The 24,217-nt window shown below is 41.6% G+C and overlaps 2 protein-coding genes across 4 annotated transcripts in view; one reads left to right on the forward strand and one right to left on the reverse strand.

The window, feature by feature from the left end:
- Positions 1 to 13,564, forward strand: part of arhgap10 (Rho GTPase activating protein 10) — a 70,277-nt gene extending 56,713 nt beyond the window's left edge. The window contains exons 21-23 of one of the 2 annotated variants that reach the window (XM_080757495.1): positions 6,744 to 6,830; positions 9,271 to 9,362; positions 11,616 to 13,564. In XM_080757495.1, the coding sequence (XP_080613621.1) occupies positions 6,744 to 6,830; positions 9,271 to 9,362; positions 11,616 to 11,632 (196 nt within the window). In that variant the 3' untranslated portion in view covers positions 11,633 to 13,564. The remainder of the gene's footprint in view (positions 1 to 6,743; positions 6,831 to 9,270; positions 9,363 to 11,615) is intronic. The other variant, XM_080757494.1, reaches the window with a different exon arrangement.
- A 5,507-nt stretch (positions 13,565 to 19,071) lies between these two features.
- nr3c2 (nuclear receptor subfamily 3, group C, member 2) overlaps positions 19,072 to 24,217 on the reverse strand; it is a 119,446-nt gene continuing 114,300 nt past the window's right edge. For both annotated transcript variants that reach the window (XM_080757065.1, XM_080757064.1), the window contains one exon: positions 19,072 to 23,519. In XM_080757065.1, coding sequence (XP_080613191.1) covers positions 23,364 to 23,519 — 156 coding nt within the window. In that variant the 3' untranslated portion in view covers positions 19,072 to 23,363. The remainder of the gene's footprint in view (positions 23,520 to 24,217) is intronic.

The following is a 24,217-nucleotide window of genomic DNA, read 5'->3' on the forward strand; positions in this document are numbered from 1 at the left end:
TCTATCTGATGAATATGTCGTTGTTGGTATCCATGTGATAATGCTTACGATTTGAGAGTCTGGTTCTTCTTCGGCTCCATCGTCTTCTTGCTGTTATTGTTTACCCATGTAGGAAAAGGCGTGCATGAGTGCTCTTTCATAGCAAGTTTAGCAACACACAGCTACACTGTCACACGCTTACTGTACCGTGCGCTCACCAGTAGCAACAATGGTGCTATGTGTCACCTGTGTCATGTGTTCCCTGTTACTGCAGCCAGCTTATGGTATTTCTCATTTAGCCTTGAGGAAACGGAGTGCTGAAAAGCAATGGCATCTTGTCTGGAAGTGATCAAGCCTATACATAACATAACCTTTTAGCATAACATTAGGCCATGCAGTTGCTCAATTTTGTTTTAGTTCACAATTATGTAAAAAAAATGTACCACTTGCACCACTCAGTTCACACAGGTGTGATTTTTAAATATATGTGGAAAGAGGTAGGTGGCTAGCGCACATCCAGTTCCTGTCTGGTGCTGGACTAAGGTACATACAGTGAAGAGAGGAGAGTCCGCACACAGGTTTGCTCCAAGGTGTTTGCTTTTTATTCAATACACCATAAATAAGACACAACGTTTCGGCCGTGAACGGCCTTCATCAGGTGATATATTTTAAATATATGAACATATTATGCCAATATAAATATATGCTGCATATATGTCATATTCAGGTTCATTATGTGCATACAGTATATGTAGATATCTAGGAAATATGTCTCTATATAGCTTATGCGACATATCCATCGCCATCGGCATAACTAGCTAACTCCACCTCTACCCTGCGTTCCAAAGAGAGCTTGCAGAAGATAATCACCCCTGTAGTCTGTTAAACCTAACTACGCAGTATGCCCGTTCATCAAACTTGCACTGACAATAATGTTCATTTCTAAAATCTATGTAGTGTTTTCTGAGGAGAGCAATGTGATGAATTCGTATAGCATTTCTCTCGGTTGCCCTGGAGGCTGGATCACACGACGGTCGTCTAACAGTCATTTTTCATGGCTATTCTCTTGCTAGTTCTACTGTAAATGCAACTCTCTGAACCCCTCTTTGCAGAAGTTATTGTAATAGTTGAAGTCCTGCTTGTTATTGTAGGCCTATTTAAGCAGTGTCATGAAGCATCTGGGCATTAATTCACATGTGTCATGCATTGTGAGCTTGGAGATCCATTAGTCAGCTGTTCTTATCAATGATGGACAAAACCTCCTAACTCTTTGAGCTGGATTTGAATAAAGTGGTGCATATGATGACTGAGGCAGTATTGCTTTGTTTAAAAATATTTATGTTTTTCTTCATTTCCTGAAAATGTTTGAGTTAGCTGGTTTCTGCCCGACAGCAGAGATTTTTTTATTTCTTTGTTACATTTACATAATCTCTGCTATATTCATAGTAGAGTTTGCATTTTTTGTCAAGGCTACTCATATATGTTACCATTAATAGGCGAGCTGTGGTCCAGTCAGCTCGTGCAAGCAGCCATGCCTGACAGTAGAGCTAACAGACGTAGGAGTATAGTGCAGACAGTCGGTGTCGGTCTCTGGTGGTTCCACAAACACATCTGCCCTCTGATTGACTATCACTCGACTCTCGCACAGCTCATTTGCATAACGCTGCTCTTTTCGCCGGGTCGCAGCAATTTTGCTGCTAGGCATCTCGCTGGAGACCAGTGACCAGTGTGGCCAGCACTTGTTGCTGCTTAGCCTTCTGCCCAGTATATCCACAAATGAATCAATCTACTGTTAGCCCCTGTAGCAGCTCCACTGGAGCAGTCTCCCTCGCTCAAGGGCACCTCAACAGCAGCTGTGGAAAGGCAGTGTGTCCCACCTGTGTTGCGTCTCTCAACGCCCTAACCCAGTGACCCCTCTGCTCGTTCCAACAACATACTTTATTAAGTCAGTGAGTTTCGATTCAACATAGCATAACACGCATTGAGCATATCCAGACTTACCAAAACAAACTGGTCAGGCTGCTACTTGGCCTCACTCCCCGAACCCACCTCACACCTGCCCACTTTGACAGGCTGGAATGGCTTAGGGTTGACGACAGAGTACAGCATCTTGCAATGGGTCTGGTCCACAAGATTCGATACACCACCAAGATACTCATGTACCTGTCTAAATACTTCCTTAATGTTAACGAAGTCCACACCCACAATACCAGAGGGAGTTCAACAAACCATGTGAAACCCAGATTTGGCACAAACAAGGGACTAAATTAATTTTGCTCCTATGCCACCAAAATGTGGAACGCACTACCAACAGTCATTAAGAATCCCTTGACTCCTTCATAACTGCTCTCAAAGGGCACCTACGGACGGCTGCAATTCTAAACTGGCCCCACCCCCTTTTTCCCCTCACTGTATATGTTTTTTTTCCCTTATTACCTCCACTAGGATTTCCTGCTTTTGGCTACATAGAAGTGTATATTTGTACGTCTCTAAATGTTTTGATGAAATTAAAATGGTGGGCCCTATTGTAAACAAGTAGAAATGCTTTTATGCGGCCGTCCACTCACAGTTAACAGTCTTGTATGGAGTTGTGCTTGAAATGTACTGTAATTCTGCAAACTGTTAATAAATATTTCAATCAATCAATCAATGTATATTGAGTTAGAGTTTGTGTAGAGCGCTCTTGCACGCAGATGCCTAATGTACGGTGCATTTCCCAGAAATTCTAGTTTACTGTATTTAATCATATTTGCAGAAGAAGCTTAGCTTAGGCCTGCGTTAATTTTGGCAGGGGGGTGGGGGGTACAACAAGAGATGAGCAATTCATAGCTCAATGCTATTTTCGTCCTGGAGAGACGGAAACAATTTCCCTCGGTTTGGCTTAGCTGGTAATTGTCAAAGCAATTTTTGGATGAATCCATTTTCCCGTGGTACATTTAACAAGTTTCTAGGGCAACCATGTGGCATTGAATAATTTATTTTTTTCTTAAGTGTTTATCCTGTAATCATGTGTGTGCGCCTGTGTACCTGGTTGATCCTTCACTGATCTGGATAATCCCCATATGAATGCAATAAGCACTTAGATGACAGTTTGATCATTTTGCTTTGACTTCATCTATTTATACTGGTGTGTGCGTGAGCATGCATATGCACAAGCTGGGAGAGATGGATTGAATGAGTATGATGTGTTTGTGCATGCCATGCACTGTTGCACCTGCACTGTAGGTGTGTGTACATGAGAGCATATGTGGCATATGCATGCATGTACTGTTTTGTGTGTGTGTGTGTGTGTGTGTGTGTGTGTGTGTGAGAGAGAGAGCGAGTACACCTGCAGGTGGGTCGGTTGGTGAAGAATCAGTGCTCCTTCTCTCTATCTCTCTCACCCTCTCTCTCTTTCTCGCTCCTCTTGACTGAGGCCCAGGCAGACAGTGGTTATGTCCAAGTCCAGGTTAATGAGTGGATTTGCTGCACTGCAGCGTCCCACCCTCCCCTCCCCTCCCCTCCATGCTGATGTGAAGCACGGCCGAGCTCCACAGCGGGCCCTCTTGCTGCTGCAGAGCTATAAATCACACACACCTCCTTCCTGGTCAGGTCAGCCCCAACCTCCACACTCATAGGTGGGGATGGACGGGCAATGCTGAGAGGTGGATGGGAGTGGAGGATAAGTGATGAGTGGTAGGAGAGATGGCAGAGGAGGACATGAAGGGGGGGGGGGGATTGTGAGTTTATCCCCAGCTGCATTCGACACCAGCAGCACACCGACAACCACATACCCCGCACAGAAACACTCTAACACATACGCCATCCTCCAGACCCACCAGAGTCCTATTTCAACCCCCTCACCCCTGTTGAGTGCCACCAAACGCTAACCTATCCTCTATTAAAAATGTCCTCTCAAACATCCCTCCACCCCTCTGCTCCCTTCTCCTCTAATTGCCTTTTATTAGCGTCTCCATGGGAGCAGCAGCTAGGAGCAATTTGTCCATTATGTGCTATATTAGCTCTGCCCCGGGGCAGTCATGGAGCACAACAGGAAAACTCCTTGCACTTGCTACTGTAGGTCTGCCTTGTAACGGTCTGCTCACACACTGCCCAATGTAAAGGATGTTTTAGTTGCACCGTATGCTTACTATTGAAGCAAAATTGTCTGCAAATGGAAGCGTTTTGTATGTGAGTGGAACAACAGCACATCTGGTTGAGTCATCTTTGCAGAAGAAGCGTGGCTTAGGGCCAGGTTAACCTTACCGCCATTATTGAGGTGCCGCCTGGAACAGTGTGATTATGGATGCCAAAAATTACAAGATTAGGAGGATTCAGATTAGGAAATGAGCTCCATGTGCACAGCTCTGATTTGTGACATTACTGGTCTCCCCCGTCTGGTGTTAGGGAGTCTTTTTGGTAACGGGATCGGTGGGAGGAATTGGGACAGCTGGGCACCTCGATGTAAGATTGTCTATTTTGTCCAAAATGTTAACTAACATATTTGGAACATGTTTTTAGGTAAAGAAATGTTGATCATTAGAACATGCTTAAACATTCGACAAAATGTGCATGTCCAATAATTTTGGGACATAAACAAGAAGTTGAAGGATAAGTCTGATAATGATGTACTTAAGACCATTTTTTCAAGGATTACATTTTTAAACCGTTTGGACAAAATATCCAATTTCACATCAAGGTGTCCCTAGTACCAACCAATGCTGCATCTAAGATGAGTAGATATTATTATCCTAGTATCGAGGTCTTTGTGGAGTCTCAGTAGAGATTTTTTAAATGCAATTGAAATCACATTCTCAAATTAGCCATTGCTGTATTTTTTGCTCTTCCTACTGTACTTAATACATTGTCTATTAATTCATATTTGCTCAATTTTTTTTGATTGATTTATGTTGACAATTATTGACATTGTGCCACACTACATTTATACAAAATGTCATCGAAATATGTATTCATAGTCCTCCACGTTCTGGAGGACTATTAATTCCTTTTGTGTCGTCGTCTGTCGACTGTGGGAATCCTTTTCTGTGGCCGGCTTCCCAATTCTACTGTCGACTTCAAGGGCAGACTGCTTTCTCTATTCATTTAAAGTTTTTCTTTACAATCCATGCCACCTGTTACAATAGAAACGCTGTGCAGGTGCCAGAGATACGGGACAAATGGAAGAATAAATAACCGTGGGCGCATCCATGTGCACATCGCGTGCACGTCAGATATTTTTATTTTATTTTAAATAACGTAACTTTACGTCTTGGCACAGGTAGTACCTGCTGCTTAAAACGTAACCTGACGTTCCTGGCACAGATTGGGTTGGGAAGAATGAAAACAATATCCCCCAAAAATACTTTTTAACAATATCATACTATAAACTAGAAAGATTGCACGATTACATGATACAGTGTCGCCAGTAGCTTACAGTGCATAACTGTGCCAACACTGCAGCTGTCAACATATCCATATCCACCTTGGATATGAGGGAGTAATTCTTCCTTTGCCCTTGATTGTAACCTTGTCCTTTTCAATAAAGAAATGTATGGTCTTTACAAGGCAGCCTACTGATCATTCCCAACAATGGCATTTTGATCACAGAACATTATATGTCATATGACGGCACAGACGGCAAAGGATTACATCACTTGATCTAAATTTGCACAAAGAATTAAACACATGATGAAACCTCATCTTTCCAAGTTCCGTTGATCCTGAGATATATCACTTTGACCTTGATTGGGACCTTGTCCATTGACAAAAGTGAATCATCTCTTTGGGGCAGCCTACTGATCATTCAGGCCATATCTTCTTAAGTTACTTTGATAACAGGCAAGACCCACAAGCGGAAAGGGGTGAAATCATACTGTGTAACCTCCATCCAACTCTGTTGGTAGAGGTTACAAAACTTACAATACAATAAAGGGGCTGTGTCGAAATACAAGTTTGCTTATCTACAAAAACAAGGAGTAAAAATAAAAGCTCCTTTTCTTTTAATTGCACATAATGGTGATATAAACTAAACACATACTGTAATGGTGTGGGCTTACTGCCTAATCTTTCTCTATTCAGTTATGTGTGCAGTTTGTGGACAAAGCCACAAAAATCACAATGTGGTGTTCAGTGTCGAAGCCGCACTAAACAGCCTGGCTGCCTGTGTGCATGTTCTAGTTTTTAATACATTTGAATTGGCCAATAAATATATTGGTACTGTATAACTAAAAGATTAGCCAGGAAAATATTAGAAGTTGTGTTATCAATGTTTCAAGAGGTGTGATACCACCAGTTAATTGTCAATAATAAATAGAGTCCGCAGCACTGGTAGGAAAAACTCAGCTTCACTGGTTTATTGATTCAACGTTAAGATCACTGTGATCTTGATCAATAAATCAGTGGAGCTGAGTTTTTCCTACCAGTGCTCCGGAGTCCGGACTCTATTTCTTCTTGTATTACCATTTGTCCAGCACCTGGGCCAGAGTGGATGTGCATGCTCTATTACGTCCAATAATTAATAAATACCAGGGCTTCTCCTTCTGTTTAACGGCTGTTTTGTTGTTTTAGTTTTTTAATGTCTGTCACTACAGTGTTAACAATAAAAATGGCTTTTCTCTTTGTTGGAACTTCTGGAACAGAGGACATTCCCTGCTAGTTGTCTTTGCCCACCACGACAACACTTGCATACTATCATTCCCACCAATACACCCACGTTGGCTACATGTACTGTATGTCCATGGCCAGGTTGCCTCATTTCCCCCTCTATCTATCCTGTCTGTCTGCAGGGTCAGCTCAGCTACAGCCTCCTGGACAAACTCTGCAGGCTCCAAAGAAAGCAGGCTTAATACTGACGGAGACCAGGCTTCCGAGAGGTGAGACGTGTTTTGTTTTTGTCTTTTCACACCTGAGAGAGTCATAAACAGTCATGACTTTTTTTCCCCTCATAACTTCCAGACGTTAAAAGTCCTAAGTACTGTTAAATTCTTGAATTCCATGGCAAAGGTATTTAAAAAAAGTTCTTGTTGCACTGCATTATTGGTGAGAAATTCCAACTATCTCTCTCTCTCTCTCTGTTTATTTCACTGCTGAAGTTAGCATTATACTGTACTTCATTCAATCCCATAGTAATATATGGTCTGAAAATGTCTTGCAACATGTTGCCCTGTTTCTTGTTTGAATCACCTCATGATTTGGGATGCTTCCTATCATTGCATTGTCCAAGTGTTTTCGCAAACAGTCATTAAAAAGCCCTAGGTAAATAAAGTTTACTTTATTGCAGTAAATACCTTTAGTATTGCCTGCCATAAGCTGTCTTTCATCAGGCTGATACTTACAGATTAAGTTATAATAGAAGTCCCCTTTACTGCATGTCTTTTCAAGCAACTGAATGCGAAGCTGAGTTTTGTATTATAATTTTGCTAGAGCAACTTTGTAGAATAAAAACATAAACAGGCTTCACAACTGCTGCTACTGTACAGATATTTGCACTCGCTTGCTTTCTATATCAGCCAGTCATTTATGCATTCATACATACAGTCAGTTATTGCGTTTTTTGAACAGCCTGAGACTCTTTCATTTTCTCACTCTGCCCTCTCTCACTTGATAACTTCCATAATCGCTCTTTTTTTAAAGTGCCCAGTGACTCACTACTGTAACTTCTCTCAGTCTTGCATATCAATATTATCTCTCCTTCATTCACATCCTCCCCACGTCTCTAATTTAGACTACATGTGAAGCATTTTTGATGCACAAATACACAAATACTGGTTATATTGGGGAAGCAGTCTTTTGCTTATTCTGCCATACACAGGCCACACGTGTGTGTGTGTGTGTGTGTGTGTGTGTGTGTGTGCACACACACACACAGAGGTATTTGAGTGAATGGAATGGAGCGCTGTTAGACACATTCCAGTGATCTATTGCACAGCTCCCTCCAGAGTAAATGATGAATTCATTCTCCCTACTTTCAAATGATGCTGAGGGGAAGCTGCAGTCAGCCAAGGGACTCTATGGGACAGCCTATTAATGTTATTTTCATACAAACACAAATTCTTCATTCCTCCCAAATGTGGTTCCACAAGAATGCATTCCTTTCAATATTGTAAATCCCAGAGCTTCGGCTGGAGATTGTTGCAAACTTTTTCCTTTTTCTCAAACAGATTGTGGATCTCTTTTCCCCTCTCTCTCTCTCTCTCTCTCTCTCTCTCTCTCTCCCCCCCCCCCCCCCCCCTCCCGGTCTCTCACTCGAGTGCCCCTCATTCAACATTGTTGTGCTCCACTGAAAGAAAGAATATGAAATATTTATCAGGGCATCGTGTATTGAAGGCAGAGTTTCTACATGGCAATGTAGCTGGTATTGGAGATAACTGTTCGCAACAGCAGGCAAAGCAACCTCGCTGGAGGAACAGGATAGTCTTTTTTTCATCATTATTATTATTATTTGCCAATGGCAAACCTTTACGCAGCATTGCATATGCCTCCTTTTGCAATCGTTACTTATTACTTACTTTCTTCTTTATGTCGCATTCGGATTCAAAATGTAGCTTCAGTGCTCACAAATGTGAATGAGAAACAGCCGCGGCATGCAGCGTGGGGATGGTCTTACATTCTGCCTGTATGCAAGCCTGCTTTACACTCCACCCACACTTTTTAATTATCTCACCAAAGACAGTTGTCTGGTGCTCAGGGCCTGATGTCGCGGCTGCTGTGCGCCTTACAAACAGACCTGTATCCCTCAGTTCATGCTTGTGTGTCCGTGAATGTGTATGTGTACAGTACATGCCTGGAAGACTGTGAAAGAGAGAGAACGTTTGCATGTTTCGGGTTCCATTTGCAATAAAAAGAGATGTTTTTCTTAAGCATTTAAGCCCGGCTATATATTTCTTTGTACAACAATCTACAAGCTCACAACGCATTGCGATATACATACCACAATCTATATTTCAATCTACAGAACTGTATTTTCTACAGTCTGACCAGAAGCACAAAAAAAAATGATCAGTGAGGTGTGATATCAAAACAATCCCCCCGATCCCCCAAGCAAATCAAACCGTGCGTGCGTGCGTGCATGCGTGGGTGCGTGCGTGCGTGGAAAGTGTCTTACAGAGTCTAGCCATAAGACAGGCCGGTGTAGCAGGCCGGCTCATATAGTATTTTCTTAGAACTTATTTCCCCTGCCTGGCCCGTTGCTGCTACTAGCACTGCTGTGTCAGACTGCTGGGCCAATGAACCGGCCGGCCACGGGCCCAGATTGAACTGAGTGCTAATCCTCTCCAAAGCGCCGCCAGCTCACTGATTGCCTTCATTTTTCAGTGTCACCGGCAGGAAAGCCAAAGCAGTGTACCCGTGCGAAGCCGGGCACGAATCTGAGCTCTCCTTCCAGGTCGGTGCAACATTCAACGCCGGTAAGTGTTATCACCGACACCAGTCGTTCAGTTGAAAAAAACCAGCCGGGCATATTGGATTTGGAGGAAAACCGGACAACCCAATCTGATCTTCAATCGGAGGAAGAGAGGAGAGACGAGGCGGAGCGGGGATTGGAGGGTGGAGGTGGTGCGATAGAATAGGAAATCGGGGGATATAGGATACAGATTTGCTCTCCAGTCTGTCTGCAAAAAAGCTCGCCTGAGGCTGTAATCACTCACCAGGGAAATTAGGTATTTGTTTTACAGCTCCATATCTTTAGACAAGCAGTGCGAGACATTATAGATGGTCTGTTTTGTGTGTGTTTGTGATTTTCTTTCAAAATAACATAATCATGTTCTTGCTAAAAATGGCAATATCCAATAGTTGTTACTAGTCACCTATATTTGCTCACTTAATTTCTCCTCTGTTTGATCATTTACAACAGATATTTGATTAGCTTCGGCCTGCACACCCCAGATCACATGTCCCGTTGAACATAGTGAATCATATACAATGAAATCCAGTGTTAATTTAGCTCTGAGAGTGTACACAACCAAAAGGGCCCATAAGGATCCATTTGGAAACAATTGTACTCTCTTACCATTGTTAGTTACAAAGTTAACAATACACTACTATATTTCTCTACACAATATTGCAATGTTCTTATCTGTGGTTCATAGGTGACTGTTTGAGTGCTTATAAATGTCCTATACTGTATACTTTTTCACCATGGTTTTACCGCTGGTGACTTCTAAAAAGCACAACTGCCACAAAATCCACATTTGATGTCAAGTCTATGGAACTTCAATGTCTTAACCAGAGGCTTTGATCATTCAAATCTCTCACACCCATCCACGCTAGTCTATAACCAACTTTGTAATTACACATATCAATGCTCAGCCAGGTGTCCCACATGAGGTGATTCATAATAATAATAATAAAACGGACTCATAGTGCATTTCTCAGTAGCCTACTCAAGGACACTTTACAGAAAACAAAACAATAAAGTATTAAAACAAAGAACAAATACGAGAAAATAGGAGCTTAAACAAAAACTAGCTTATATTTTGTTGGTCAAAATGGTCAGCTCACATATACTGCAGTGCGTCAACTACAGTATATATAGTCAATTCTCCAGCCAGTTTCCTTCTGGCTTGAAGAAATGTATTGCATGCCACTAATACCTCTCTGTCCTATTCCTCTCTCTTCGCTGTCCTATCAAACTAATACCTCTCTGTCCTATTCCTCTCTCTTCGCTGTCCTATCAAACTAATACCTCTCTGTCCTATTCCTCTCTCTTCGCTGTCCTATCAAACTAATACCTCTCTGTCCTATTCCTCTCTCTTTGCTGTCCTATCAAACTAATACCTCTCTGTCCTATTCCTCTCTCTTCGCTGTCCTATCAAACTGCTGCCAACATTCCACTGGCGTCCCTTTCCTCTGCTTCAGACATTTCCTCCATCTGAGTGTGCAAATTAAAGTGTGTAAGGTCAAGCAAAAAGGGGACAGTAGGACATTACATGTTTGGATAATTTCCTGCGATTGCTCCTGAGGCAGCTTGAGACTGAAAAACAGACAGTAGGCTAATAATTAGGTTTTTGACACAAAGTTATTCCAACCAGTTCTTTTCCCCTCCATCGGGTGCCTCAGCTGGCCAGGGGGAGGCAGTTTAGAGACCAGGATTATCCTTGAAGAAGGCAGTTGTGTGCGTCCTAAAATAAATTATTGGCACTGGCTATGTGTGTGCGGCCACTTTCTTGTCTCTTGAAGACTACCTTTTAGATTATTCTGCCCTGGACCGGCACCCCTATAAGGATTTTGTGTGCGTAGTGTCCTCTTGCTCAGAATCATATCCTACCCAAGGCTCCGTACGCCTTTTCTCTATTTCTCCTATCTGTCTGGAAGAAAGCATAAAAATGCCAAAGAAATAAATCTTTAAAATGTCTCTTGGAAGACTGATCGGCATTAGGCATGTACTGTATCTAGGAAGGGCTTTGAACATGGTTATACAAAAATGTTTTATGCCATCCTTCTTGAGAATTAATTGGGTCTGGGTGAAATGATTGGAGAGCTATCACCTGGATCTGTAATTATACATGTCCAAACGACAAGTTTGAAGATGAAAGATGTGCAACCTGCTAATTGGAGTAGGTCCGTAGCATGCAGTAGGAACATAATTGCCGTGTCCTATTTTGATTTCTATTTATATTCAACATAACACACAGTTGACTTTGAACCTGGTATCCCCCCAGGCCCGCCATCCCTCTAGCCTTGACCCATGCTGACGCACTGTGTCCTGTCCTGCAGTGACTCCATCCCAGGAGCCTGGCTGGCTGTTGGGAGAACTGGAAGGGAAGAAGGGCCTCATCCCTGAGAACTATGTGGAAATGCTGTAGTGTCAACTCTAAAAGAAACTAGAGGCACACAGACGTAAGCCTAATGGGGAGACAACAGAGCCTCAACGATAAAACAATGTGGAGAAACTGTAACCTCTGCTTTGAACACTGTTTGGATGCTGTGGCCTCGACCTGAACGCTGTGTTGAAATGCTGTGGAGATGCTGTACCCTAAACCCTGAAAACTACACCAGTACCATGGTTATCCAAACCTGAAACGGACATTGTAATGTGGAAATGCGAGAGAGATCTAAATATGAGATCTAAAGAGATCTAAATATGATGTTCCATAGTGTTGTGTGTGTGTGTGTGTGTGTGTGTGTGTGTGTGTGTGTGTGTGTGTGTGTGTGTGTGTGTGTGTGTGTGCGCTTGAATTGGCTTTGATCTGGAATATAAACGTTCAAATTGCATTTATTTTACGCTCCATCCACAAGACATTTTACTTTGACAAGGTTCTAGTGTAATGTACAGTATGCTACTATGCTGTAAGCCTTCAAAACCTAAATCCAAAAGGGTGTATAGTATACCATGTTGTAGCATGAGCTAAAGACCAGCTTTCCATGCTGCCTCACAGCTCATCTAACAACTCAACATGGTGTCCGTTAACTACAGTAGCAACCACCGATGAACTGTCCCAATGCCTCCTTGACACGATGACAATCAATCACCAGACGGTAATCAAAGAGGAATATGTCCAAATCTACTGAATAAGAGGACATCTTGCAAACTGTTTAGGTTTGAACTGCTTTGACGATAGCAAAAAAAGAAATTGAGGGATATATTTACGGGATACATTTATGGGATATATTTACGTGCCTTAGCCAACGAGACAGTTGAAATGTATATATGTACTCTACGGGTATGTATGAACAAGGCTAAGAGGTGCCATTGCTGTCTGTTGTACAGTAAAAGGCTGCATGTACTGTTATATTGAGTATATGTGGATATTCATCACAAGGCACATCGTTATTTGATGTCAACTTATTGAAGTGGTGCACTGCATGTATTTAGATTATTTTGCATTTTAAAAGCGCACTCATCTGTACTCTTTTGTTTGTTTTATATACCATTATTCGGACATATGGAGATGTACACTCCATTAACTAAATGTTTTGTCCAGCCTCAGAGCAAGTAGGTTGTGTATTGTGAAACTGCCGTGGGACAGGGACAAAAATAATTGTCATTAAAGGATAGTTGGTGTAAGGACAAATGCCATTGACAATGACAAATGACCTTGTGCAAAATGAGTAAGAGTGGGTTTTTATTCACAATATTTCTTTCTTTAGACAATGCTATGTTTTATGAGCAAAGAATTTAAAGATTAATGTGTGAGGGAGGTGGCCTAGTTTTTCTATTACACTATGATTGTCCGAATAAACATTGATACAATCATTCACGGTTTTATTATCGGAAAGACCACAAAATGCAGTATTTTTAAGTTTTTACGTCACTGCTGTGTATATAATTATTTTCAAACGACTATTGATGCCAAGTATGTTATAAGAAATTAAAATCAACCTTTGGTGGTAAAAAGTTGAGGGAGGTTTCCATTTGAAGCGGTTCTTCAGTCAGTGTGTATAGTGTATGCACACACGCCACTCGCGGTCACACTGCTGCTGTTCAGCAGAAAGCCATGTTCATTTTTCTAAGAGCTTTACTGTGGCGCTTTGGCTTTTTGTTTTGAATCGCAACTGCAATAATTTAAGTTGATTTATGAGATTTGTAAAGGGTCTTGGCATCGATTTAATTTTTGTAACATTGTAAATCCTCTTGATCAATGTTAAATAAATAATGGAGTTTTTATTCTTAAGCGTATATCGTGCATTCTTCCAGTAAAGCTGTTTAAACCAACCCAGTCGAGGGTTGTTTCAAAGGGAATGAGAAGGTCGTTAAAGGAAAAAAAAAGAAAAACTATGTCTTACAGTTTTGGCATTGACAAAAGAAAAAGTCACAAACAATTACTGCCTTAACTAATTTTTGTCTGGCCTTTGTCAACCAAAGGTTGTTTGTCAATAAGAGTCAAGAGAATTGGTTTGTATTTCCCAAAAAAGCCCATGACCTATGCCCACCTCGTCTTCTGACAGTGAACCAAAGAAGATGTGAAGTAATGCGAAACCATATTTGGGTGGTCCAAAATTGAAATAGTTTATTGCAACAGAAGTGTCTACACAGTCCTGAAACATTTCAATATTTTGTCTTCATGAAATGTTGCACCATGTCTAATATTTGCTGAGTCACTCAGGATGCTGTGGAGAGGAGACAGAATCGCTACAGGCAACGTACAACGTCTGAAAAATAATGAGACCCCTCTGTTCAAATGAGAATCCATTCTGCAGCCATTAGGGTTATGGTAAGCCTTCCAACATAATGTAAGTCTTCCTCATCTCATTCCCTCCACCAGACTACCAGCTGTACCAGCCATAAGTGGAAGACAAGTTCTAAAATAAATTAGCACGGGTACTGGAAAAATGGCAGAGATTATAATCACATTTTACACACAAACAAACACCCCCCCCCCCCCCCCCCCACAACCTTCCCTAATCCATAACGATGCCCCCCATCTCACACATGTTAACTCTTGGACTACATCTGTATAATTAACATACTAATGGCCTCCAGGCTCTGCTGGCTTGCACTCGGTTACATAATTACCATGGGACCACCACAGCCACATCTCCAATAATTAATAAGTGAGCCGATGCCCTGTTCTCTAGCACAGTGCTCGTTGTGTACACGCACTCACAGTCACACACACATACGCGCACACACACACTGCCCAGTCTAAATATTCTGGCAGCTTGACAAGTGTGGTAGTTTTTGGCGGTGGTGTGTGCATGTGGGTCTGTGCCTCTCCGACGGAGGCAGTGATCGTTACATAATGAAATGAGGCAGAGCTAATGAGACGGGCAAATTATTCTCCACTACCAGACCCCCCCCCCCCCCACACACACACACACACACACACACACACACACTTTTCCCTCCCCCTTTAGCCTCTCATCAACATCATCCTCTCCTCTCTTTGCCAAAATACTGCTGAATCATAGCGACGTGACATCCAGTCAGTCTGTCTGCCTGGCTGACTCTCTAAGACGAGAGGATGTCGGTTGGTCGGTCAGTCAGCCTCTCAATTGAGTTCAAGTCTGTTTCCGTTTGTCTCTGTCTCCCTCAGAAACAGTTCAGGTTTTTCTCCCCCCCCCCCCCCCCCCCCCCCCCCACTGTCCACCTCAAAGCTGTCTGGATTTTTGTCACATCATCTCTCTTATCTCTCCGCTCCTCTTCCCTTTGTCTCTCTCTCTTTCACATTCACACACACACACACACTCCCTCTCTTTCTACTGTCTGTCCAATTCCTGATGTATGCTCTGTCGTACGACAGAGCCATGCGCCAAAAACGTCAGATCTACAAGCTCAATGCGTCCCGTCGCAACGTGTTGTGAGATTGTAGATCTGCTATTTTCGGGATGCGAACCTTCGCAGGCCGAAGCATAAATCAAGGCTCAGTGAGACGAGAGTGACACGGACGGATATGAAGAGTGAGATATGAGTGCAGGATGTCCTGAGGAAGCGACGAGGTGTCATCTCTGTCCTCCTGTATTCTCTCCCTCATTGTCCCTTCTTCCTTCACCCCCCTTTCCATCCTGCATCTGTCTGCTGTCACCCCATTGTCTCGCTCGCCCTGCCACTGCACGACTCCGTCTCTCTCTCCTATATTCCCTGAGCTTTTTTAGCTTTGTTGTTTATGGAATCACTGGCGATAATAGTGTTGAATCTGTGCTCAGTTACCTGTCCTCCTGGGACTCATTAGAATATCCCTGGGTGTTGCCTCCTGTCCAGGCCTCTCAAACGTCTGTCTCAAAGCAGGAATTATTATTACGCGTTGGCGTCTTGCCCGGCCTAACCTGGCCTTCATGAAAAGTGATGGCTGTTCTCACTCTCCATTCACAATGAACACCCACCCACACTATCTTTCTCCAAATGATCTACATTGCTGAACATGTAAGATGCTGCACAGCGGCTGTTGTCACTTATTCATTTGTCAACCTTTTGTCAGGCTTTACAGGACTAGTGCAGTGCCCATTTGGAGCGCATGCCCATTCGTGAAAGGCATACCCATTCGGAATGGGTGACTACTTTGCCCTAATCAAGTTGTTGAGAATTGGGGCTGCTTGCAACGTTCCGGAAAACCGCTCAGCCTATATTGATTTTGCGAGTCAGGGGAATAGTGCTCAAGGCTTTCAAAGGACAAACTTTATTTTATAGAGATGTTTTGTGTTATTTATTATATATACTGTATATATATGTATACTGTATATACACATATATATATATATATATATATATATATATATATATATATATATATATAATTAATATTTATTTATTTATTGTGTTTGTCAATAATGTGAAGCACCATGGTTTTTGAGTGGTGCAACCACTCACTTACGGAGCTATGTGTGTGGGTGTGGGTGGCTGGCTGGCTGGGTAGCTGAGTGGGTGTCTGGGTGGGTATGAGCACGAAAATAGCATGGTTGTTTTTCACCACCTGTGCGCAACATAACACACACACAAACACACATGCACATTAACTGTATATAATAGATTTTGGGTGTGCCAGTACAGTACAGTAGAGGGACCCCCACAAGGTAACTATCATTTCTCTACCGTTTCGGACGTGGGGCGGCTCGCCCGAACCGGGCCGGCACCCTGGGTGAGTTCCTGTAGGTCTGGAACTCCCAACATGGACTTGCATCACTCACTTCACATGGGTGTGATTTTTTACATTTGATCAGGGACTTACAAAATAATAATATAACATTTTATTTGTAATCTTGATGATTATGGCATACAGCTCATGACATTTTTAATCCAGTAGCTCAATATATCTCAAGTCTACCTATTAATTACTTAATTCCTTGAATCTCAAAAATCACATTAATGATGCACGTTTTTGAAAATGAAATGTCATGAAATGTCCTATCCTTGCATATTCCCTACATTCTACACTTCTACGATATCATAATTTCTTGACATGCGCCGGTATTTTATTAAAAATCACACCCGTGTGAAGTGAGGGGCGCACTTTTTATCCTCGTATACGTAATACGTATTTTGCTCAGCCAATCAAATCATCGCTATGGGGTGCTCAGCCAATCAAATCATCGCTATGGGGTACGCAAAACAGACAAAGCTGGGCATAGGAGGGGTTAGCGCCCGTCAAAAATTGATATAATATTGTACTAGTGTGGTTCCCTGCTGGAAATCACAGAATAGTAATTGCACCTATCGACATCTACTGTACATTCACATACCCCGGTTACTATGGAGACTTGAAGAATAAACTATTTATTTTAAACCACCTTTCAACCAGTGAATGCAGCTCAAAGTTCTTTAGGAGCAGCATGTCGTCTCTGTCGGGTGGAAACCTCACATTGCAGCATTCCAATTCAAAAGTAGCAGATCTGCAAGCTCTAAACGCTCCACGAGCTTGTGGATCAACTACTTTTGGTGCTTTTGTGTGACACTGTAGTATGATCAAGTTGAGCGTTCATTTGCGAAAAAAGTTAAAATATGGGGTTAGGAGTTTTTTGCCCGACACCAACAATTATGATAGATGCAAGAGGACAAAATAAAAAACAAACTGCACTGCTGCAGCTTTCATCTGTCCTTGAAGAGGAATTGTTTAGGACTGAGTCATTAATACACTTTTGTTCTGCAACATACAAGTGGTATATGCTGTAAGCAGGAAAATTGCAAGGAGGAGAATGTCTACAGTGCACTCACTGTATGTCACTGTATAGAATTGTAATGCTGTGTAATTGCAGGATAACGGCAGCAGTACTGTAGGGACATCCAAACTGGCTATCACTGCATGCAGCACTTTCACCGAATAGATGAATGTAGGAATGGTGACTTCTGCAATGGCTACCACTCTATACAGTGCCAATACAAGATATGCAGGAGTCAGGACAAAGGCGTAAAGCAAGTCTCCCACCACTGTACATGTACATACAGTGTGCAGTATTTGTAGGATAAATGCATGAAGAGGGAGACATATTCAATACCACTGTGCTTATGTATCGTGGTTGTATGTTTTCATTTTCTATTTTCCCAGAGCCTCTGGCTGTGTGCCAGCTGTCCTCTGCCTCCCATGGCGCAGTGTCCTTCAGCCGTGGAAAATAGGTCTGTGCCATGACTCAGCTTACATCATAGTTGGTGTTTCAGTTGCACCCGCTAGACCCGCTTCAGCAAATAGAACAACATAACTCTGTTTCACCAAGGTCTCCACTCTCAGGGTTTCCCAGAGAAACAAAACAAATAGCAAAAGACGCCAAATAAAGAATGCAGGGTGTTCAACATTATTTTCTTTCTTTCTTTCTCCTTGTCTCTCCTAGTCTGTGACAAACACATATTTGATCTGTCACTGATTTTAATCATGGTAATACTGTGTTGGTGTGGGTGAAAACAAAACGAGACAAATAAAGAAAAACAAATATTTTAAAAAGTGGCAACGGCTGCAGACGGCTCGGAGAGGCTGGGGGAGAGTGAGAGAAAGGGAGAGAGAGCTCAGAAAAGTGGGCCATGGAAGGAGCCATGTGCACGGGCACAGCCGTGATATCAGCCTGATCCAATAGATGCCGTTTATCTGGCTCGACTACACAGCACGAGCTATTGGAAATCTGGGGGTGATTTGGAGACGGCTGTGAATTTTGAGTGAGAGAGAGAGACAGAGATGTGGAGAGAGCGCAAAAAAAAGTAATGCTGCCTGTGTTGCAGTCTGACGAATCAGGCATGTTTTCAGATTCAGCCCCTTAATGAGGTTAATGGCGAGGTTCTCGCTGTCTGTCTGTCTGACTGTCTGTCTGTCTGTCTGACTGTCTGTCTGTCTGACTGTCTGTCTGTCTGTCTGTCTGTCTGTCTCTCTCTCTCTCTCTCTAGGCACAAGGGGAAGTGTTGCACTGTAAAAGTCTCACTCTCACTGACACCTCTCTCATTCTCGTCCTCTCTCCCCATATTTTCCTTACCCCTTTTCAGTTTTGCATTCCATTTTGTCTTTCTCTTAGATTTTCCCTTCTCTCTCAATTGCTGTTTTTTTTTCTAGTACTTTTTCGTTATGCATGATGCACATTTTCCCCCCACTACAACATACACCAACTACATACAGCTCCTTTCTGTTTTTTTGGACCCCCATCCTCTGTCTCTCTCTCTCTCTCTCTCTCTCTCTCTCTCTCTCTCTCTCTCTCTCTCTCTCTGTCTCTCTCAAGGCTAGACACATACACAAATATGTAAATAAGTCAATAACACCACCTCAGTTTATTTAACGGTTTTATTAGAACCTTGCAATAGTTTTGCAAACACAGGTATGGCAATATCTGCATCCAGATGTACAGGTTGTAGTAACTAACTCCAAAGTCCTCTTTTATTATTCATTTATGCTGAAGTATATTGTGTATGTACTGTGAAGAGTTGCTCAGAAATATTGTACAAAGCGTTTTGAGTAAAAAGTTCATTTTTTGGGATTTTTTATTTATTTATCTTTTCTTCCAAAAAAACGCCATCTATTAAGAAGAGCTGTTCTGCCAAGGCTGTGAAGATATGGCTTCTTAAGATGAATTTATACTCCGTAGTACAATGGTGTCGCGAAAATAACTCATATACAGGCCAACAATGCATCTGGCTGTTGATCAGTTATTTTTGGCAAGTGACACTGACATGCAACGGAGTATAAATGAAGCCTTAGTTTCTCTCTACACCCAGTTTCATCTTCACAAACACAAAATGGCAAAGACACTGGCTCCATCCTCTATAGTGTTCTCAGTGAAACAACAACAGCGAAAAGTACAACAGACAACTGAATCATTCATGCCCAAATATACAGGGTCGGTTTGAATGGGGGACGACTTAAACAATGGTTGAGACGCGAATATGGGAAAGTGCTGTACTGCGTATATGGGTATTGGGTATTCATTTATTACACTAAATTGCTTAGTAATAATAATAATAAAAAAACAGTATTGTAGGGTTAGTAGTTTTGTTATGATTAAAATAAATGTACAGTAGACCCAGTATGTTATCAGAGCCTCACTGGTGATTTGCTGTAAGCGCATCATTTCATTTCTGTGTATTTTCACATGACATCTTTGGGTCCACCATGTTGGTGTCATTAATGGCCAGACATATAACTCATCTTTGAGTGCAGTTTTCTCAGGACGACGACAGACCAGTTAATTAACGTCCTGAATGTATGACTTCTCTAGATGCTTTCAGCATCAATAGTGTCTGTGTGGTGTATGTTTGTGTATGTTTTTAAATGGTGGTACAGACGGGGAAACACCTCATGAATCCATCACGTATACCAATACACCATTCTATGTGAACATTTTTACAAAATAAGTGCATTTTGTCAATCTTTTCAGTTGAGTCACATGAAAAACAATGCACAAAACAAGAGAAAAAAAGTGAACACGTAAATCAAATAATATTTAAAAAGACGATCTTTCTTTCAAACATTCAGGTAGTAAGTTCCACAAGTCTCCCATCTCACAAACATCGTTTGGTACATTCATGACTCCAGCCTTAAATCCTCTTAACTCCATTCAATACACACGTGCACGTGTGTGCACACATACGCACAAACACACACAACAATGGCGAATGGGGAAAACGCACAAATTAGCAAATATTCAGGATAACAGGATGGTTAAGTAGAAATGTCTTTCTTATACTATATTCAACATAAAGACTCGCTGTGTTATTTACAATATATATATATGTATATATATATATATATATATTTATATACTGTAAAATTGTAAATCAGGTGAGATAAAAAAGGCACAAGTTTCCCTTCTTTTAAATACAATGTAAACATCTCATCAAAAAGCATGCATTTAACATTTTTTCATTTTACAAAAAGGATATTGTTTTAGACAAAGTACTTAAATATTGTTTTCCAGCAAAATATAATTCTCTCAAAAATACTTTCCCATTCGTCCTATGAACCATTTAACATTGTTATTTTTCCCCCCTAAAAGAAAAGGAGGCTGGGAGGGCTACAAAGGGGGGGAACAAGAACAAATAAAGCAGGAGTTAATCTTCAGGGTCCTTCAATGTTTTTTAACAATAATTCACAATAGGGGGCTGAAAGATGAGTCGTTCTAACCACGGTACCAAAGCCAGGATCCTGCCTTTTCAACATTTACACTTTACATAAACATCAACACAGCACAGAGCTCCTCCCCTACACAAACGCACTTTACATATCAAAAGGGACAATTAATTCTAGCTGCACTGATGCCTTATTTCACATTGCGTCCTTGTGCAAATCTAAATGTGGCAATAGGTTATGCCTAATCCTATAACATAAATGCATAAAAACATCGCAAAAAGAGAGAGGGAAAAAAAGCTGTTAATTTATGCACATGCTTTCCAGGAAGGAAAAACAAAACCCACAAACATAAAGAAATGCACAAACATAAGTCTACACACATGCACATGGCCATACTACACACACTCATACAGGCACGCAAAAAAAAAACAAGTACACAATCACACCCCCGCATTGTATTCCCTCTCCAAAGGCGCAGTCACATTTCAGTAGCATCATCCAGTGGGGTGTGAAACAAGATAAAACATGGTCCAGATGACAAGGTCTGCCATACGTCTAGTAGCAGTAGTAGTAATAATAGTAGTAGTAGAAGTAATAAGAATAGTTGGCCCAAAGAGAAAAGAAATGAGAAACACAAAAAAGCAGGACAAGGTGACCAAAACAATGCAATATTCAGTTCTCTTTTATCAAGTGTTCCACCAACATGTACCTAAAAAAAGAAAAAGAAAAAAGAAAACATGTATTTTTCTGTACAAACGGCTGAGTAGGATGTGACTTTAAAGCGGGTTAATACCTGTACATGTTTGCCTGGATTTTGATACATTTTGCTGTGAATTAAGCACTGCAAAGACTAATGCTCCCTTTTTCAGATTATATCAACATTAGAGTACTGTGTGTCCATATTGTGTAATGTTATGGACAGTTAACTTGCTAGGTTGCTGTACATACATGTTAAGTAGCTCTCTTTTCGCCTTGTAGAAAAAAGAAGCACCGTAATGTAAAATGTCTGGCTTGCCAAAAAACTAAACCTTTACAACACACTTGTATGTATAAAAAATGCTTTTATTATTTCCGGGAACAAGTAAGATACGTTTTGGTTCACAAAGGGCTGGTTTTGCTTCGTTGTGAGAAAAGATGGACAACTGGAGGTTCCACAAATAACACCGACTAACTATGGACGCACCTTAGTCAATTCCATTACCAGCAGAAACACCACAATCCTTTTTCATTCAGTGAACGACAGGTGGACTCTGCTCTCCTGTTCTCCAGTGGTCTTCCAGGACACTTTGAGACAGAGATAACCATTCAACAATGTTGTGTCAAAACTCCACCATGAGAACCTAAAAGGGTGACGTCTCTCCATGACATGAGCTTTTCCCACACGCACTGTACTTTCATCACACAATAGAAACACTATTATTTCAAAAAACAACTTTTAAATTCTGAAGTTTTGCATATTTTAGTCTTGATTGTTTTACAACTTCTATTTTTGTCATTTCTTTTGTATAAAAATGGATTATGTGAGTGTTATTGGTGGGTGTCGTGTGCACACCCGGCTAAGATTCAAAGTTGGGTTTTGTTACATTTATGTTGGTGTTGTTTACATTATGCCACTATTTAGCTTGTAATAGCCCTTGGAATATAATTCTCCCCACAGAGAGCCGAGAGGTTCTGTCAAGAAAATGGTATACCATCTACAGTAATGAATTCTGTTGCTGTGGTCTTATAGTATGTCAGTAGACTGCGAAGCAAAAAGAAACCCTACTGGTATTGGCATAATTTATTTTTGAATATAGATTCATAGTGCTATTATTTGTGAGAGACTGCATAAGCCACAGTTAATGATTGCAAGTTTTTCATTTATTTTTTTGTCAAGGAACTGCAGGAGGTTTTGCGTGTCTGCCTCTAGTGCATATGGAGTGCATCTGTGCGTTTTTGTGTGACTGCATGTGGACAGCATGTGTTTTCAGTGAGAAATATTCCCCTCTGCATGCGTGTGTGTGTGTGTGTGTGTGCGCGCGCGTGTGTTTGCGTGCGTGTTTGCTTGCGTGAGTGTGCTAGTGAATGTGTCTATTAGCGCATCCTAAGAAATGTATGGCTTTGTCTCCATCATCAAACACTGTCATCGTCTTTTGGGGCGGGGGGGGGGGGTTTAAGGGGGGGATTTGGGCGGGGCCAGGGCTTAGGGATGCTTTGTCACATTTCTAGTCACATCTCTTCCTTCTCAGTGTTTTTCTTTTCCACGCACAAGGCTCCGTCATTTGACCTCCTCTTCGCTGGTCTGGGACCAGTTCACGGTGACCGCAGAGTCAAGTGTCCTCCTGTGCAAGCACGTCACTTCCTCCACCCGACTCGGAGAAGCCGGGGTGGTGGCTTCATGGGCCAACGGGTGTAGGCTGCAGGGTAAGGCCTTCCTCCTCCAACATGTCTTCCTCCTGCCCGTGTCCTTCCAGTTCATTTAATGTGGTTTCTTCAGTCACTCAGTCTTTCTGTCAGTCACTTCTTGTGGAAGTAGAGTATCTGGGTAAGGCCGGACTCCACCTTTGGTATCTGGTCACTGATTATCTCCACCAGCATGTCGGGGAACTCCACCTTCAGCGCCCGAGACTCTCGGAAGGTGTAGAAGCAGAAGTCCAGTAGATTGCCCACCAGCTGGATAGGATATGTGTGTGTACACACACACACACACACACACACACACACACACACACACACACACACACACACACACACACACACAGCTTCATTAACGCACAGTCAAATTCAAATAATACTGGATGCAGTGGGGTTTAAATAGCTTTTTCAGAATATACATATATAGCCTATATATATACATGTATGTGTGTGTGTGTGTGTGTATATATATATATATATATATATATACACACACACACACACACAATATATATTATTTTCTTTTTCTTTTTTGCAAAGTATGTTTGCAATATACAATTTTAACTCACTTGGTTGCTCTCAGCCCACAATACAACTAAACAAAGTAAGAACTTTTATACTTAGTATGTTATTTAAATTTTTACTTATGTGTATTGTGGAGCATCACCCGAAAGTTTTTCACAATGCTGTACCTGTACATCTATGTGACAATAAAACACCTTGAACCTTGAACAATAATTCTTAAAGTAATTCCAAAATACAAATATACCAGTGCCATATTTCTGTGAATATGCATGTTAAGACCCAATGCTGTTATTGGTCAAGTGTGGTTTATTAGCTTTATTCTTACAGCTGGCCCCTCCCCTGATACTATTGGCCAATTTAAGTTTTGTGCAGGATTACATTAATTAAAAACATGCTAATCTTTAGCTGGATTGTTTACAGCCTAGAGTGCC

This window comes from Protomyctophum bolini (assembly GCF_963924005.1).
Source record: "Protomyctophum bolini genome assembly, chromosome: 3".
NCBI lineage: Eukaryota > Metazoa > Chordata > Actinopteri > Myctophiformes > Myctophidae > Protomyctophum > Protomyctophum bolini.